Here is a 17,802-nt window from a genome sequence, read left to right as displayed (position 1 = left end):
AAACACTGAACAGAAGACAAAAAAAAAAAAGTGAAGTTCTGTCAGTGACGAGTAGAGCAGCGTTCCTCAACCTTTTTGGTCTTTCATAAGTTTTACAGTTCCGGGGTCAAACTTTTAGAACAGTGATTTTATTATAAAATGAACATTAAACATATTACAGTGCAATATTTCAGTTACACATTTAATAAACCACAAGCAGGCCACATCGAGGTTATTGCTCTTTATTGTTTTGTTGGAATGATGAGCATCTTCAATCCTTATAAAATATACAAATAACTGCAGATTTGATTTTATGGATTAACCAACTACTTTATTGTGATTAAATAACCACAAAACGCTACAAAAAAAAAATAATAAAAAAAACATATATCACTCGTCTTCCTCCACATCCTCCACCTCCTCCACCTCTCCCTCTCCCTCTCCTTCTCCTTCTCCCTCTCCCTCTCCCTCTCCCTCTCCTTCTCCCTCTCCCACCTCCTCCTCCTCTTCTTCATCACTGATGACATATTTTTTAGGTTTCTTGGCGGCTGCAGATTCGTCATCTTCCTCTGCCTTTCGCTTTCCAGAGTTCTCTCCCTCCTGAAAGAAATGATAAATATGATTTTATTAATTATTTTATTAATTAATTATTTTATTATTAATTCCATAACATACACTTATGGTGTTAGTCTATGTGTCTTAAAGACAAGTCAGACTTTTTCCAGCCTCTCAGAGCTTTAGAATTGTTTTTGATACTGTATCTTTAAGACTTCTATATGTAAATTACTTCTGTTATGATCGGCTAGCCTATTAACCTTTGAAAAGCATAATTCCCAGTCATTTTCTCTCTACAGCATTTTTTTTTAGCAATAATTCACTATGAACAATCCTTAAGCAGGATTCAATTACCAGAGAAACAAGAATCATGGCAAAAGAATCAAATATCGTGATTCATCTTAAAGGGGTAGTTCACCCAAAATTGAAAATTCTGTCATCATTTACTCAACCTCATGTCAGTCCATACTCCATACACGTATGACTTTCAGTAATTTTTTTATTTTTGTCAATCTATTGAAAGTCCACACCAAAATGTTCAAGCTTCAAGACATTGTAGAATTAATATACAGAAATTGAGTGGTTTAGATCAGTCTTCTGAAGAGACAATCAGTTTATATGATAATGATGATATGATGTCTTTTTATTCACATATAAACATTGATCAAACAAAAGCTCAAATGTACTTGCTTGACGGGTGAGAATGAACCTCATTGGTTTTTGCATGCAGTGGATTACGATGACTTAAACTTTTTGAAGCTTGAAAGTTTTGGTTGCATGGGCTTTCAATGAATAATAGGGGTGTGATGAAACACTTAGCTCATGAGATGATTACACAATATTGGGTTCACGAGAAGGCGATATTTTAACACTATTATTAAAGGGGTGGTATAATGCCCCTTTTCACAAGATGTAAAATAAGTCTCTGATGTACCCGGAGTGTGTATGTGAAGGTTTAGCTCAAAATACCCCACAGATGATTTTTTTTTTTACAGCATGTTAAAATTGTCCCTTATTGAGGGTGAGCAAAAATGTGTGTGTCCCTTTAAATGCAAATGAGCTGCTGCTTCAAAAGCTTGTGTGTGTTAGCAGCTCCGATTACCTCACACAGACACACACTACAATGTCAGAAACTGTTCTGCCTTTTATGTTTAAACTGGAGTTGGACAATGATGGAGAGGCTCAAGAAGAAGTTACAACATGTAGAATGCAACAGGACATTTTGCTGATGTGGCGTTAACTATCTTCAAGTCTTTGATTAGCATATTCTGTCATGATCATTTATAAAATCGCTCGTGTGGGAACTGTTGTAAGATGCCTACAGAGTGAAAAGCTATTGCATTTGTGTTACGTACTGTATTGCATGTGAAAAGACAGCTGCGACAGCTTGAGCAGACTCGCAAATGTGCTTTACTACAGCAACTCTTCCTCTTCTCAACATGGACTGTGTGTTCCCAGGGGCGGGGTTTATGTAAATTTTAGGGTTGGTGATGTCACTAACCCGGGAGGAAGCTCGTTTGTTAAAAAATGATTTCTTTAAAAGCAAATATCTTCCTTTGCTTTGAACTTTGAGCGTTGTAACTTTGCAGATGTTGGTTATGTTCAAACAGCAACATTACACACTAACTAAAGTTAGAAAAGTCAAATCATAATCAACCACCCCTTTAAGAAATCGGACAAAATATGTGATTAAAAATGCACCTGCATAGTTTTGAATTTTTTTTTAATGTTTAACTAATCTAGGGCTGTCACTAACGATTTTTTTGGTAATCGAGTAATCGCTCAATTATTTTGATTGAGTAATAAAAATGGGTCTAAGTGAACAACAGCTTTTAAAATGATTTAAAATGCATATATAATAACAATGAGGCAATGATAATTGGTTCAAATAAAGCATCAAAAGAAAGTTATCATACATTTATTGAACAACTGTTAAAATACAGTTGTGGTCAGAATTAATGGCACCCCTGGTAAATATGATCACTTTATGAAATAAATGTTTTTTTCCAAAACACGTTGGCCACAATTATTGGCACCCCTAGTTTTATAAGTAAAATATCTCTGAAGTATATTCCCATTAATATTGACCTTTTTTTTAGCACATCAGCGTGACTAAGAACATGAAATTGGCTAGTTATGCTTTCTGAGTATGAGACAGAACAACATAATGCAAGCACTATAAAAGGTTTTGCCACAAACCCAACTATGCAGATATCACCAAACAGCTTTCACCTCGACGAGAAATATCGTCACATTTCTATCTCATCACACCTCTAATGAATAATAGACAAAAATTATGAGAATATTAAAAATATCTTAATTTGTGTTTAAAAGATGAAAGAAAGCCTTACAGGTTTGGAACGACAGGAGGAAATGACGACAGAATTTTAACTTTTGTGTGAAGTAAAGTGTGAACCTTTAAAGTAGGGATGCAACGATACCATTTTTTCAGAACCGATCCGATCCGATACCAAAAATTCTGAGTATCGGCCGATACCGATCCGTACCGATACCAGCGCAGTTTTTTTTAAATCAAATAGAATTTCTATAACTCTGTGTTGAACTGATAATAAGAACTGAAAAAAGAAAAACAACAACAAAAAATATATGATCATAATCTGACATAAATGCTATTATAAACTAGATTAGGGCAATTCCGCGCAAAACTGTCACATCCATAACGCCAACTAAATACCATGGCATTGTGTTGGCGTTATGGATGTGACAGTTTTGCGTGGAATTGCCCATTAGTGGATAATTCAGCAGTAAAATTTAGTCTAGAAAAATTACGAGTGCACAATAATTGTATAAAATTTGAACATTTTGTGAAAAAAAAATGTTTAGTGGGGAACAAATTAGAGACAATAAGTGTAACACTAAATCTGGTAAAACTTTACACATTGCTCTTTGTTTTGTTGTAAAATACATTCATGAAAAACAACAACAAAAATCAAAAATATAAATAATTTTATAGCCTACAATAAAATTGAGACATTTTTTAAATGTATAGCACAGCTGTTTAATGAGGTAGCAACATAATAGATAGGACAGAACAAGAACGGCTATTGATATTGTTTCATTGCGTCACTGTATTATGATATGAAAGGCTCCAATACAGAGCGGCACAAAGCGCTTATGCGCATCCCGAGCGCAGAATGATGCGCTTGAAGCAACATGAGTCACAGCGCGCAGCGCGTCGAGTCCGCATTGAAAAGTTTATAGAACAAAGAAAATACATATTGATGCGTAGTGTATTGTACAGTATCTATCTATGCAATAGTCTATTCAGCATTTTCTTTTAACAGTTTTAAATTTCAGTTACTGTGCGCGTGAAGAACAAATAGTGCTCTGACTTTACTCCAGTGTTGTGATCTAACAGACACCCGGTAGAAAGTAACATGATTAAGGTACAGCAATAAAGTCCAGCAAGATAGAGTTGTTTTATGCGAACCATAGACCTTTATCTACAGATCAAGTATAATAATAGTAACACTGAATCATCTTGGAGAGAGTTTCATTGTGTTAACTGTTGTAACCGAACGCGACGCGCTGTTTGAATGAAGAATGACTGACAGCGCAGCTGAGGGAAACGTTTACGTGATCTTGAATTTAACGACTTAAATATTAATTTATATCTCACATTATACTATATAACGGCTTCAGAACACTTATAATATTGTGCACGAAAACTTATGGTGTTTTATAATGTTTGTGTGCCTTTTGTGGGGCTTAACAATAACACTGAATAGTATACGCACAATATCGGATTTGGATCGGCCTTGTCTGACCGATACCCGATCCGCCAAAAATGGCAGTATCGGAGCCGATACCGATACTGAGTATCGGATCGGTGCATCCCTACTTTAAAGTCGTTTACTTTGGTTCATGGCTTTGATCTCTTTACAGAAGGAAACAAATGGGAAATATACTTTTGCAACCAAGGATGCTGAAAAAGTGGACGGCCAGTCAGTGTTGTGCTACTGGTTATGACATCATATCATATATTCCTTTTTCAAGTTTTTTAAAAATAAACAGTCTGTTTGGACTGAAAGTTTCACCTCATCACTGTCCAGTCTCTTGGCCTTCATCAGCCGCTGGGCCTTGTCCTCATCAGAACCTTCATCGCTGTCTGAAGAATAGATCCTGGCTCGCTCCTCTATGACCCACAAACAAACAAACATTTTAGCACAGCTCAGAATTCAGGACACATTTTCAAGCATTCCAGAGAGATGTTCTTTCAGTAAATACCTCTTACTGGCACAAACAAATCAAACTGAACAAACTAATCTAAATCTCAGTTGGACTCCGACATAATGCAGTATTAAGGAGTCGGCAGGTAATCGGCTAACGGCTGTAACGGTTACTGTCAGTGAGAAAGTGTGAGACGTACTGTTTTGGGAACACAAGCTGTTGTTGCTGTACAAAATGTTCTAGCTGATCGCAGCAGGTCTCAATCTCACTCAAAGAATCTGTTGTGCAGGAACACTGACCCACGGGGAAGCGATGGAATACAATATAGAGGACAGACACAGCACCCCACCACAGTTCAGAGGCCATTTCAACTGACCTACTTCCTATAGAGGCGGTCATTTTCACACTAAAGGGAGTTGTTTGTTTAGTTGGTGTAATGGGTTTACAGGTACCATATGTCTGAATGGCTACAAGCATATGGAAATGATTAGTGATCCACAGAAATTCCGTCAACCAAAAAACTATGTCTCAATACAGCATGTTGGACGAAATGGTTTTGGAGGGCCGAAATCATTGACCAAAATGCGCTGTTTAATTAGCACTTCTCAGATGGCACGTGTCACTACATGTCAGCTGTGTGGATGCTAGGGCTGGGTTGACAATTCTGGGTTTAATCAATTTTATATCAATTCTTTGATATGAATTAGTGAATTGATATAAATCCTTTTATTATATGTTTTTTCAGTTGATGCGTGAACAAAACTACACCATCCAATAATCATAATACGCTTTGTGACTTTTGATATGAAAGTCTAAACTTAACCTGTTATATCTCCTTTACAGAATGTTTCAATAAATCGATCATTGCAGACACCGTTAAAATGGTTATATATTTCAACAATTATTTGTTGATTGCTAAACAATTTGATTAATGAATTGATTATTAAATAACCCTTGTTTTCAGCTAAATAAACAAATTTTGGTTTCGGTACAAATTTCATTTCGGTGCATCACTAGAAATAAAAAGGGGTGTTGATAAACATCATGGTCATAAGTTTCAAGACGCTATGGTGAGTATTGAGCACTGAAATAATTCTCCAAAGTTTTACTTTAAGACCCGGTATAAAGTTTAAAATACGTTTTGTAAAATTTCGAGTTTAAATGGTTTGCATTCATTGGTTTCAAGAGCGTTTTCCCAGTTACCAATATTATCTGATGGTAGCCATAAGAGTAAAACACAGTTTTGATCGACTTCTGAGATGTAATTTGTGTGATATGTGCACCACATGACCGCTGAACACAGTGTCATTAGATTGCAGCTGGCGTCGGCCTGGGACTTATTGCCTTTTAATATAAAACTTGCGATTATCTGCGATTTATATTTGTATCGCTTGTGTCAGTAACTTTAAGCAGTACTGAAAGGCTGGATATGTTTACATACCACAAAATAAACGATAAAGAAATATCTAAATCGACTGACTGTCTCATCCTCATTATATAATTAAGTAACTTCTATTCCAGATGTGATGCAGGAAAGCTTGACATTAATGTTAGTTTTTATTTTTATTTGCAGGTTTTTAACCTATGCAGAGCCACTTTTGAAAGTTTTCACCACCACATAAAGACATCCTGTTACGCAGAAGACTTCTTGAATGTATTCAGTGTTATGTTTTGTTTTTCATGCATGTTTTCTGTTGGGACATTGAGAAATAAAATTGCAACTAAAATTTAAAACATTTAATTGGACCAACAACACTGTTGGTTTGGTAAACTACATTTTTCCACTGGCTCAACATATTTCTAATGGAGCCCATGTTAACAGACTGTTGCCACAATTTATAAAATTCAATTCACAGAAATTCAATTAGCCCAATTGAAAAGTAGGAGAGGTCTGACATATTTTACAGTGTACAATCTGAAAATGTTTGAGCATTTTACACACAACGCCCAATGTATAATATTTGGCACGCCTCCACCTACCCCTCAGACCTCCACCCTTATATTTGCTCTTGATGGCAGCTAGGCTGATGGATTCGTCACCCTCCTCATCCTCATCATAGCGGTCTGGCTCCAGGTACCCAGCGTTCAGACCTCGCTGATGCTGTTTCTCTCTCATGCGCCTCTGCTGGGACTCGCGACGGATAGATGCACGTAATCTCTCCTCTTCTTTCTGCACAGAGAGAGAAAAAGAAACTGATGTCACTGCAGGATTACACTGAAGGAACACATCCACTTCCTAGTTTATCAGTCAAAGAGGAGATAAATATAGACGGAGTTTTTTATCTGAGTAATGAAAAAGGATTTAAGAACTAAACCTTATTGGATTTAATAAATATTTTCATTTATTACATTTTGATCCAGGATCCCCACACTTTTCACCAGAGAAGTTCCACGACTTTCCCATGAAACTGCAGTCAATAAAGATTTTTTTTATATATATACACAATCATTTTACAGAGATTGCTGGGGTTTGTCAGATACTAAACTTTTACATTTAAACACTAAAATCATGAATGCCGTTGATGCCATCTGGAATGTATTGTATTTGTATATTGTATTGAATTTGTATTGTATATACGCTACTGTTAAAAATACTTTTTTTTAAAGAATATTCTTATGATAACCAAGGCTATTTATTTGATTTAAAATATGGTAAAAACGATAATATTGTGAAAAATTATTTCAATTCAAAAGAACAGTTTTCTACTTTAATATTTTTTAAATGCAATTTATTACGAAATTTCAGCAGTCATTACTCTAGTCCTCAGTGTCACATGACCTTCAGAAATCATTATAATATGCTGATAAGGAACATTTATTATTATTATCAGTGTTGAAAAAATTGATGCTTAAATATTGTTCTGGAAACCGTGATATAAAAAATAAATAAATAGAAAGTTAAAAAAGAACAGCAATAAAAATATTTTGTAACAAAATAAAAGTATTTACTGGCATTTTTTATAAGTTTAATGCACGCTCGCTGAATAAAAAAATAAAGAATAAAATCTTACTGACCCGAAAGGTTTGAAAGGTAGTGTATATACAATGTAAATTCAGGCCCAGGTGATTAAAAAACAGGTCCAGGCGTTTATGCATGATTTATGCATGATTATTATCTCTCAAAATCACTTTCAATAAAACCTGAAATCCTTTTATAGCTCTTCATTTATTACACATCAACATTTATGACAGTAAGACTGTCTAATGGTGTCTAGGTCTTTGACTGACTTATGGTCATTCATCTGATATGAAATCTGGCTCTTTGGACATTAGAATTCTGGTCAGAGGAAAATGAATGTGAGAGAAGAAATAGATAAAACATTTACACTACTCCACTTTAGTTGTCAGACAATCTGTTTAGATAACACAGCTCAAATCATACGTGCATAACCTGCTGCTGCCAAGATCTGCTGTGTGTGTGTGTGTGTGTGTGTGTGTGTGTGTGTGTGTGTGTGTGTGTGTGTGAAAACGTGCTGTGAGCCGAGATGGCCTGGTCTTCACAGACTCTGATAAGTCTGTTATGTTTACTGCTGTCTTATGCAATAGCTTATCAGATTTGTACTATGAGATTTTCTGAAATGACAAGAGCAAAGTCATTGTGTGTAATGTTGACCTTAAAAGGCCCCGATATACTCAAGGCTAAGTCCTTTCTCGTTCCTCGGTTAGGAGTAAAAAGAAGTTCGAAAAACGTGACCAGTGATATAGTGTTAGCGAACATCCGGACGTTTAGATGAATATGTAACGTGTGAAATATGTGAATTTCCTTTCAACAACAACAAACACACAGCAAAAATGACAGCAGTGAGAAAACAACCATTGAGAAAGCATCTGATCATAGTGATGTGCTTATGTTTGCAATGGCTCTGCAATTCAGCACTCCAGTAAAGTCACATCACATTTATTTCTATAACACGTTATACAAAGATCGCTTGAAAGCAAGCAGCTTTACAGGATAGTCCTGCATGCACTTGGGTTCCTGCGGGTACTCGATGGGTGAATCGCTTATATTTGATGTAACAGGTGGAATAATATTTACCTATTATTTACTCTGCGTGCGGGTTGGGAATCAATAGGAAAGAATATTCGACTCAATCCGTTACCCACTGATAGGCAGCGGCTTTCAAACGATCCCGTGCTTATTTGTGTTCACGGTCTGTAGTCAGACAGTCAAAGGTTTCACATTACAACGTGAATTGCAGCATTCTAGCATTGTCGCTGCAACTAAAGTGATTGACAGATTTCAGTCATTATAAGTGGAACGCTCTTTGCTCGCTTTCTGTATATAATTGTACATTTTTTTTATAAAAGTTGTTTTTTTCATGTTTGTAAGAGGACCAACGGCCACATATACACTGCAGAGTTTCAGGAGAGACAACCGCATTTAAACGCAGAGTGAATCCGCAAAAATATGCCCGATATTTATATGACAGTAAAGGCTCATATTTTGCTATATGTTCTTTTCCTTTATGGAGACATCTCAGCATCTGTGATTTATGCACATTTGTTCAAAATAGCCTGTATGGGCAGATTGTTATCAAAGTTATCTTTTGTTCCTGTTAATTATCACCATTCTATTTTTCTTAAATGCATCAACTCAGAATGCCTAATGTTGGTTTGATTGCTTTCAATAAAACTTGAATTAATTGACTGCTGTCGGATAACAGCTCGGGTGTTCTGTTAAAGTCCCCCTGTGGTGAAAATCAAGCTTTTAAATGTTGTTTATATGTCTATGTGGTGTTTTTAATATGCTTTAAGACAAACCATGTACAAATTCATAACTCAACACCATAGCGGAGTATTTTCTCCTTAAAACTGCAGTGAACCAAAGACAAGCTCAAACCCACGGTTTGAAATCGAAGTTTCTGATGTCACAAAATAATCAAACCACAATTGTAACCAATCACATTAACGTGTGATCGTCAATGAGTGGGTCTCTGAACTGGTGCGAGTGAGTGGAGGCGGGGCTAATTTGAATATTCATAGAACCGCCTATACTAAATGAGGCAAAGGTGTGGAGTTACATTCAAGCTATTTTAAGGCATGAAGAAATTATTTTTTAAGGAAAACTTTTAAAAATGTAATTTTGGTGATTAAAGATGAGTTTTAAGGGATAAGTTGATTTATTACAGGGGGACTTTAAGTAATGCGGGGGCGGGGCGGGTGCAGGTTTACCAAACAGGACCAGTGCAGGACTTGTAGTATTGACAATTACAACTTCAGCTTCTACTATAAAGCGACTCTCCAGTGTGTTCCTGTTTCTACTCGCCGGTGTCCGACCTCGAGGGACAGAACAGAAGAAATGGACCGGAGAAGATTTCCACGTCAAAAAAGGCGGAGCTTCAGAGCCACACCTTTCTATTAAATCATCGCCACGGACCAATGGTAGTTCGATGGAGTTTACCAGCCAGAGCAAACTCAGAGAAGCTGTTTTGAACTCCCGAAAAAAAGAAAAAAAAAAGAACTTCGTTTTGGCCTGATTTTGTTTGAAATGACCTCACACCAGTTTGTTCATCGATTTCGCTTGAAGTGTATCGGGGGGGCCTTAAGATTCAAAACATAATGCTTAAACTCCCTAGGAGGACAGTTCTATGACCTCGTTTCCTCCTAAAACTCCAGGGTTTCAGAAAGAAGAGCTTTTTATTAAGGAGGATACACGTTGTGATATAACCTCCCTCTGAAAACACAGCATTTCTGTGTTGATATGAATTTTTTTCATCAGTCTTGTCTAAACTCAAATCTCTTTGCCGAGTTCAAGTTTGTGTGTGTGTTTGTTTTACCTTGATCATCTCATTTCTCTGGGACTCTGGGTCTCTGCCAGCCATGGGCAGAATTCGGATCTTCTGTGTCTTTGAGCAGCGGTCAGCAAGAGAGAGGGTCATTTTCCTGTGTGTGGCGCTGTCTGTGGAGTGAGGTCTACAAACACACATACATGTCAGCTACGTGTAGAAACACACATACAGGCATCCTGAAGGGAGATATGCTTTAATTAATCTACAGCTATTTTAATTATTATTCTAAACATTTTTAAATTTTAGAATTATCACAAATGTATATTACTTAAGCATAGGACATTTAAAAATGTCACACAACAAAAAGGCTTAAAGATGATTAAAAATGTTGGAAAACGTCTGGTTCTGCTAAAACTCTTTACAAACTAAACTAAAAGATCTTTCAATGAAACAGGATTTATCCTGGGAATATTATATGTAAACAAAAAGGCTTTCTTTTCGATGAGGGCGTTTGGCATCACAACGGCTTTGTTTTCAGGCGCTATACTCAAACTTGAATTGAAAAATAAATAAATAAATAAGAGTAAAATAAGATTAAATACATTTATTAAATGTATATATGCTTGCAGTACTGGTTATATAATTTGAGAGATGATTCCAGTAAGAAATTGTATACTGGCTTAAATGGAGGAACATCATGATTGAAACTTGAAAACAACAACAGTTCCTATAGCAAATACCATAATAAATAGAATAGCACTAAAGGAAAATTTTTTTTTTTTTTTTTTTTGCTATCATGCAGCCTCCTCTCGTGTGTAGAGGTACTCTTCATACACAAAATGTAAATTCAATGCAGATGCGCAAGCGGTTATCATGGTAACAAACAATACCTGCTTATGACAGTGAGTGAAACGGTCACTAAAGGACGATGAGGATTTGGATGATGAAACCGGAAGTGCTAAAGTGCTAACTTGTGGCCTACAAAAACAGGTGATCCTGTAGCACTGGTTAGCAAAAATTACCCAATAGCACCACCTAGCGTCCAACCAGTGATATCTCATCACTACCAATACTATGGCTGTGTCCGAAAGCTGAAAAATGCTGCCACTGCAAGCAGGAAGGCAACAAGACACGTACTGAAATATCATTATTTGATGTATTCCTCGCTGCCTTTGATATCCCATAATCCAGTGCGTTTCATTCCATAACTGAAATATGGTGTCGGAAAGTTGCGGTTGGTGGTCAGTTTGTATGTAAATGTACATTTTTGACAAACCTTTTCCACTTTTGATGTAATTTCTAGCAAGAAATTAGTATTAGGAATTATACATTTGTTTATTTATCGGTACGCTCTCTTTATTTTGTTGTAGTGGATTATTAAACCGCTATGCTGCCTCAGAAGTCTGTCCGAAATTAGTTTAGTGAGGTACCGTCCTTCATGCGCCTGCAAAGTCATTAAGCTTTCAGATGCAGCCTATAACCGTGCGTGTGGTGTGTGTGAGTGTGTGCGAGACGCACCTGAAGGTGAGTTTGGTCTTGAACACAGCCTGACCCTGCAGTCCTGTGCCCTGGCGGATGAACAGGTGGTTGTGGTCACCCTGCAGTGGAGCTTTATACACATCAAACACCTCATTCCCCAGGTGCAGAGACATGCTGCAGAATGAGAAAGAGCGATGCTGATTTCCAGATTTCTGCTGAATTTTATCATCCGAGCGATAATCAGCACCTGCTGAAATGATTCTATGCAGTTTTCCAGCACCGAATTCTGCATGCATCTCCTCACCTGCCGTCTGACCATTTAACAATTCTTGCGTTGCTCTCCTTGACTTCGATGCCCTCCTCATCGCGCCTAGAGCGCCACCTGATGGTGTTCTCCACCTTCAGCTTGAGACGGGTCCGTCCTTCCTCATCCAACATCTCCTCATCCTCAAACTCATCCTCATAGTATTGAGGGTCAAACGGCCTGTGGAGAGACAGTGAGAGAGGAGACAAACCGCTGACTGACTGGGATTGTTAGGATGGAGCATTTCGAAACTCCTTCAGTTCTCCAGGAGACATTCACACACCTGGGCTCCACACTGAGAAAGTTGGGCAACTTCACAAAGTAGAGCTCACTGCCCAGATCTGTGCTGACTTTGGGAATCTCCACTTCGATCCTCGTCTCTGGAGCCGGCTCCTCCTCGGGATGATCTCCCTCCAGACCGTCCTCACCATCCTATTTATTCAGTTCAGATTAATTCAATTGATTAGTAATTTGCATATTGAAGGGTTACAGTTTATTTTAAGGTGATATTGTTACAGTGTAATTACACAAATAAGTAGAGAGTAATATTTACTATACTATAGGGTTAGGATTAGTTACTTGTAATTATGCATGATTTACTGTTATTAGTATAGCAAGTGCATACTAACGTGTAATTACGTCACCATAAAATAAAGTATTACCTACTGAAAATACAGTAAAATATAACAACCCGTTTAATTCTAGGTGTTAGAGAGGGTGAATATGGTGTAAATCTAAATTATGACAAGATGCCCAAGATGTAGTAATTATTTTTTTAGAAAAAATGTCCATTAAATTATAAAAATCAATAAAGAAATATATAACAATAGTAATAATACTATTGTGCAGTATACTAAATAAATACATGAATGAATAAATAAAATACATACATGTATTTCTTTTAGAGAACAACAGTAAAATTACAATAGTAATATTTATGGCCATCTTAACTTGTTAGTACATCTTCCTGAAAAACAAGCACTGTTTATTTCATTTGTATTTTTAGTTTATTTGTTCTTAGTGTATTGCTGACTGTTTACTTGTCTTCTGTAACTGTATCGATAATTGTGAAATTTCACTGACATATCATGAAATAAGACTTTGATCATATCCTCCACCAATAATCGTGTTAAATAATCATGATTTCAATATAGACCAAAATAATCGTGATTATGATTTTTACCCTAATCGAGCAGCCCTAAGTGCCGCCCTGCATTTTTTCTTGTTCGTGAAGCCGTTCCACTCAGATATGTACATCACAACAGTGAAGAAAAGCCTATCACAACTTCAGTGTAATTATATGTCACCCTGGAGCACAAAACCAGTCATAAGTCGCACGGGTATATTTGTGGCAATAGCCAACAATACATTGTATGGGTCAAAATTATTCATTTTTCTTTTATGCCAAAAATCATTATGATATTAAGTAAATATCATGTTCCATGAAAATATTTTGTAAATTCCCTACCGTAAATATATATATATATATAAAAAAAAAAAAAAAAAAAAAAAAAAGGTGAGTGGATGCAGCACAATCGCAAAAAAAAGGAACAACTTTAAAGGCGATTTTCTCAATGTTTCGATTTTTTTGCACCCTCAGAATCCAGATTTTCAAATAGTTGTATATCAGCCAAATATCGTCCTATCCTAACAAACCATACATCAATTGAAAACTTATTTGTTCAGCTTTCAGATTATGTATAAACCCTTGTGACTGGTTTTGTGGTCACATATTTCAAACCCCCTAAGAAAGGTAGCTTGGCTTGAGAAAATCAGCAAAAATATATAGTTAGATATTCAGCAGATTCATTTATTCTGATGTTGTGTGTAAACATGTCTCACCATTGGTTGCCCAGGTGTGAGAGGTTTCTCTGCGTCGCTGTCTGATGAAATATCATCTGCTTCCCCAAACAGATCATTCGCTGCGGGTTTCTTACCTACACGCACACAAACACAGATTTGAACAGAGCTGCTGCGTGTATGACGCGGCGTTTCATCACAGCAAGCGTCTGTCACTCACCCCTCTGTGAATCACGGTCAGAATCCGAGTCGGAGTCTGAAGCGATTTTTTTCTTTTTCTTGCGTGTGAAATCCTCTTCGCTGTCACTGCCCTTGATAGACTCTGAAATGAATGATCACAAACAGAAAGATTTGTTAGAATAAACATGTTAATAATATCAGATGAAAACTAAAACTTTCGTTTTTGACACAAATACAATAGCTACGTTTACATGCATCCAAATGAGCGGTTATTAATCATATTGATGGCTCAGTCGGATTGAAAAGGTTTCACATAAACACCAATTGAGTTTGATCCAAATTAAATGTCAATCAAATTGAAAGGGGTGGTGTAGACCTGAAATAATCTGAGTAGGGCTGCACGATATTGAAGAAAAATGCGATATGCGATAACTCATTAAATAATGTGATATTCAATAAGCGATACGATAATGCTTAAAGTGTGTAAAATAAACTTAAATTATCTTTAAAATACTATATAATCTACATACGTGTTTCACATTCTTTTTGTGACAAGAAAACATCCCTACAACTTCTGAAAGTGAACATCAGTGTTTTACTGTAGCTTAAGAAGTGTTATTTTAACATCAGTGTAAAACACGGGGTTTAGGGTTTCAGGAAGGCCTGTTAGGTTTATTTAACAACAGAAACTGAATAATCAAATGTTAAAATAAAACACTGCTTAGTTTTCACTGTATGAATTAAACATATACTGATTCTTATTAAAGCTACAAAAGTTATTCAGCCAAGAGCAGTGAGTGATTTTCTCTTTGTCTTTTGTTCATGACCCCAGTTATTGCAAGCCGTTGCGATAAGCATATTGCGATATAAATTTTTGCAATATTTAGATGATTTCGATATATTGTGCAGCCCTAAATCTGATCAAAAGGAAAAAATAAGCATGTGAACGCTTTAATCCCACCATCGTTTTTTTTTTGGGATATGTCATCAAGGCAAAAACGACAAAAAAAATTTTTTTGTGACATTATCACCGTGACTCTTGTATACAGAGACTATACTGTAGATAGCGTGGTGAATGTTTATATGGTTGACAATGAATATGGGATGCTAAATATCATTTTGTCTTTTATCAAATTTTCCAAATAAATTGGCAATAATAAACCTGGTGTCCTCCATGGTTCCTGTTCTTTCTGACAACAAAGCACTTGAATGCGACAAGCTCGTAATCATGACTTCAGAAGTGGGAAGTAGGAAATTTCCGACAGCATTAGTATAAGTTATAACATTATGCACTGTGATTTAAATGATAAATAAAATCCAGCTTCGGGCCAGAGTTTGTGCTGAACTCGTTTGGAAAAAAAAAAAATCACATCGCGAATATACCACACCTGATTTTTGCCTTTCCCTTTCATCATCAGAATGGTCCCTTTCATCATCTGAGTTCTGTGGTTTGTCCTCGTCCTCTGATTGGTCACTTTTTCCATCCCCGCCCCACTTCTCATCTCCGGAATGGACATCTTTCCCTGACCCCTCTCCATCTGAACGAGGTGTCCCAGGGTCTGAATGACCGCTTCCAGCTTCTGAGCGTGGGCTGCCCGCCTCTGACACTGGACTCGCACTTCCTCTGTCAGACCTGTGGCTTCCTGCACCTGAGACTGGACTCCCTACATCTGACCTGTGGCCCCTGTCATCATCATCGTCGTCCACCTCGTGATGGCCCTCTGACCCGCTGTGCTCGTTGTCCGAACGCATGCTCGCCTCCGATTGGTTGCCTGATCGCTCTGACGGGCTGCCGCTGCGCTGGCTGCCGCTGCGCTGGCTCCCGCGCTCATCTTCGCTGTCGTCTCCAAACAGCTCTTTATTGCTTGGCTTTCCCCCATCTTCATCCTCATCTTCGTCATGATCCCTGTCGCTCTCGCTGCCAGAAGCATTGCTGGCAGATCTGGGTCTCTCATGCTCCGATTCAGAGCCAGAGCCAGAGCCAGAACCAGAGGCGGACGCTGGAAGAAACACATCAAAGCATACACTAATTTATTAACTTGTCATTTAGGATATGCTTTTATCCAAACTGACTTACATCTTCAATATGGAACACAGATCATAAACAAGTCCTTCAGAAACATTTCACATGCCAAAAAGAGCTACATAATGAGGAATTTTTGCAAATTGAACAGCTATACAATTGTACAACTAGTAACTGTTTATTCATGTTAATTAATTTGTCAATGCCATAAGACTGTCTTCAATTAAAGAATAAGCTTTTTTTTATGTTATTTTTTATACAAATATCATGAATTAATAAATATGTTTGAGATTTTGGGAAGTTGCACCACATGACATTTTAAAACCTGAACTAAGCTTGCCCTGTCATACAAATGATTATATTACATTAAATTATTTGATATTTAAAGATAGAGTTTTTGAGATTTATCTCGACGGGAGATCATATGAGGGGACTTCTCTGACATCGCTACATTTTTTTCTGCAATTGGTTGGACCATTTGAACTTTGACTTGAAAAGAATACGTTTTTCAAAAATATTAATTATAAACAGTGAAGCAGGTTTCTATATATATATATATATATATATATATATATATATATATATATATATATATATATATATATATATATATTATCAGGACAGTTGTATAATGATCATGACATTTAATTTCTAATGGCAAAAAAATTAAGCAACATGCACATCGTTTATGCATTTTACAATAAATATTTTGACGGGGAAGAAATGTCCATCTAACGTTACCCTATTATAATTTATATTTAAAAATGTATAATAAATATTATAGAAAATAGACGTATTTGGAAACACTACTTTTTTCTTTTTTTTTAAATAGATCATAAAATTTTCAAATACTTCTAAGTGTGGGCGATATCTTTGGTTAATTTGTTATTTTGTGAAGATAATTCCTGATCTGACCATCCCGATAAAATGTGATAAAAACTGTCTGCAGTGCTGAAGTAATGACCGTCTTACAACTGTCTGCACATATCGCTAAACGAGAGCTCTGCTGAGATAAATATACTTAACACATAAATGAAACACATTTTCAATGATTAATGCAATAATGCAAGTGTAAAAACTACCTCGTTGCTCATTGTCACTATCGCCATCACTACCGAAAAGCTCGTCCATGTCCGCCATTCTCACCGGCTGTAAATAACGATCAACATCCGGTTGAAGGTTTGTAAACCCAAAGCTCCGGTAACACTTTATAAAATAAAAGCCCTTTTAATAAAGTAAAAGCCCTGGAGGTATTTTATATAGACAAAAGCCTCTTACATGCAGTGATTATGAACTTTTGAACAAAGCTCCGGTAACACTTTATAAAATAAAAGCTATTTTACCCTTTTAATAAAGTAAAAGCCATGGAGATATTTTTTATAGACAAAAGCCTCTTACATGCAGTGATTAATTTCAGTGATTTCCTCATCTGACCCAGTAATAAATTACCACACTGCATTGAAGTGTAGTGAAATTAGTTCATAATAATTTTATGTGATTTTTTATAGCTACTGTGTAGCTGTACTGTGTGACATTAAACAAATTACAGTACAGGTCAAAAG

At 36.5% G+C, this 17,802-nt stretch overlaps 1 protein-coding gene across 1 annotated transcript; it reads right to left on the bottom strand.

The window, feature by feature from the left end:
• Window positions 1-205: 205 nt before the first annotated feature.
• Window positions 206-17,413, bottom strand: leo1 (LEO1 homolog, Paf1/RNA polymerase II complex component). The gene is made up of 11 exons (XM_084408839.1): window positions 17,323-17,413; window positions 15,606-16,217; window positions 14,258-14,359; window positions 14,080-14,174; window positions 12,521-12,669; window positions 12,238-12,417; window positions 11,973-12,107; window positions 10,503-10,638; window positions 6,706-6,895; window positions 4,593-4,690; window positions 206-579 (listed from the first exon to the last, which is right to left on the bottom strand). The coding sequence occupies exons 1-11, from the start codon at window positions 17,378-17,380 to the stop codon at window positions 370-372; spliced, it is 1,965 nt and encodes a 654-aa protein (XP_084264965.1). The 5' UTR covers window positions 17,381-17,413; the 3' UTR covers window positions 206-369.
• Between the last annotated feature and the right edge of the window lie 389 nt (window positions 17,414-17,802).

This window comes from Rutilus rutilus (assembly GCF_951802725.1).
Source record: "Rutilus rutilus genome assembly, chromosome: 5".
Taxonomy (NCBI): Eukaryota; Metazoa; Chordata; class Actinopteri; order Cypriniformes; family Leuciscidae; genus Rutilus; species Rutilus rutilus.
This window is presented reverse-complemented; position numbering and strand designations above follow the sequence as displayed.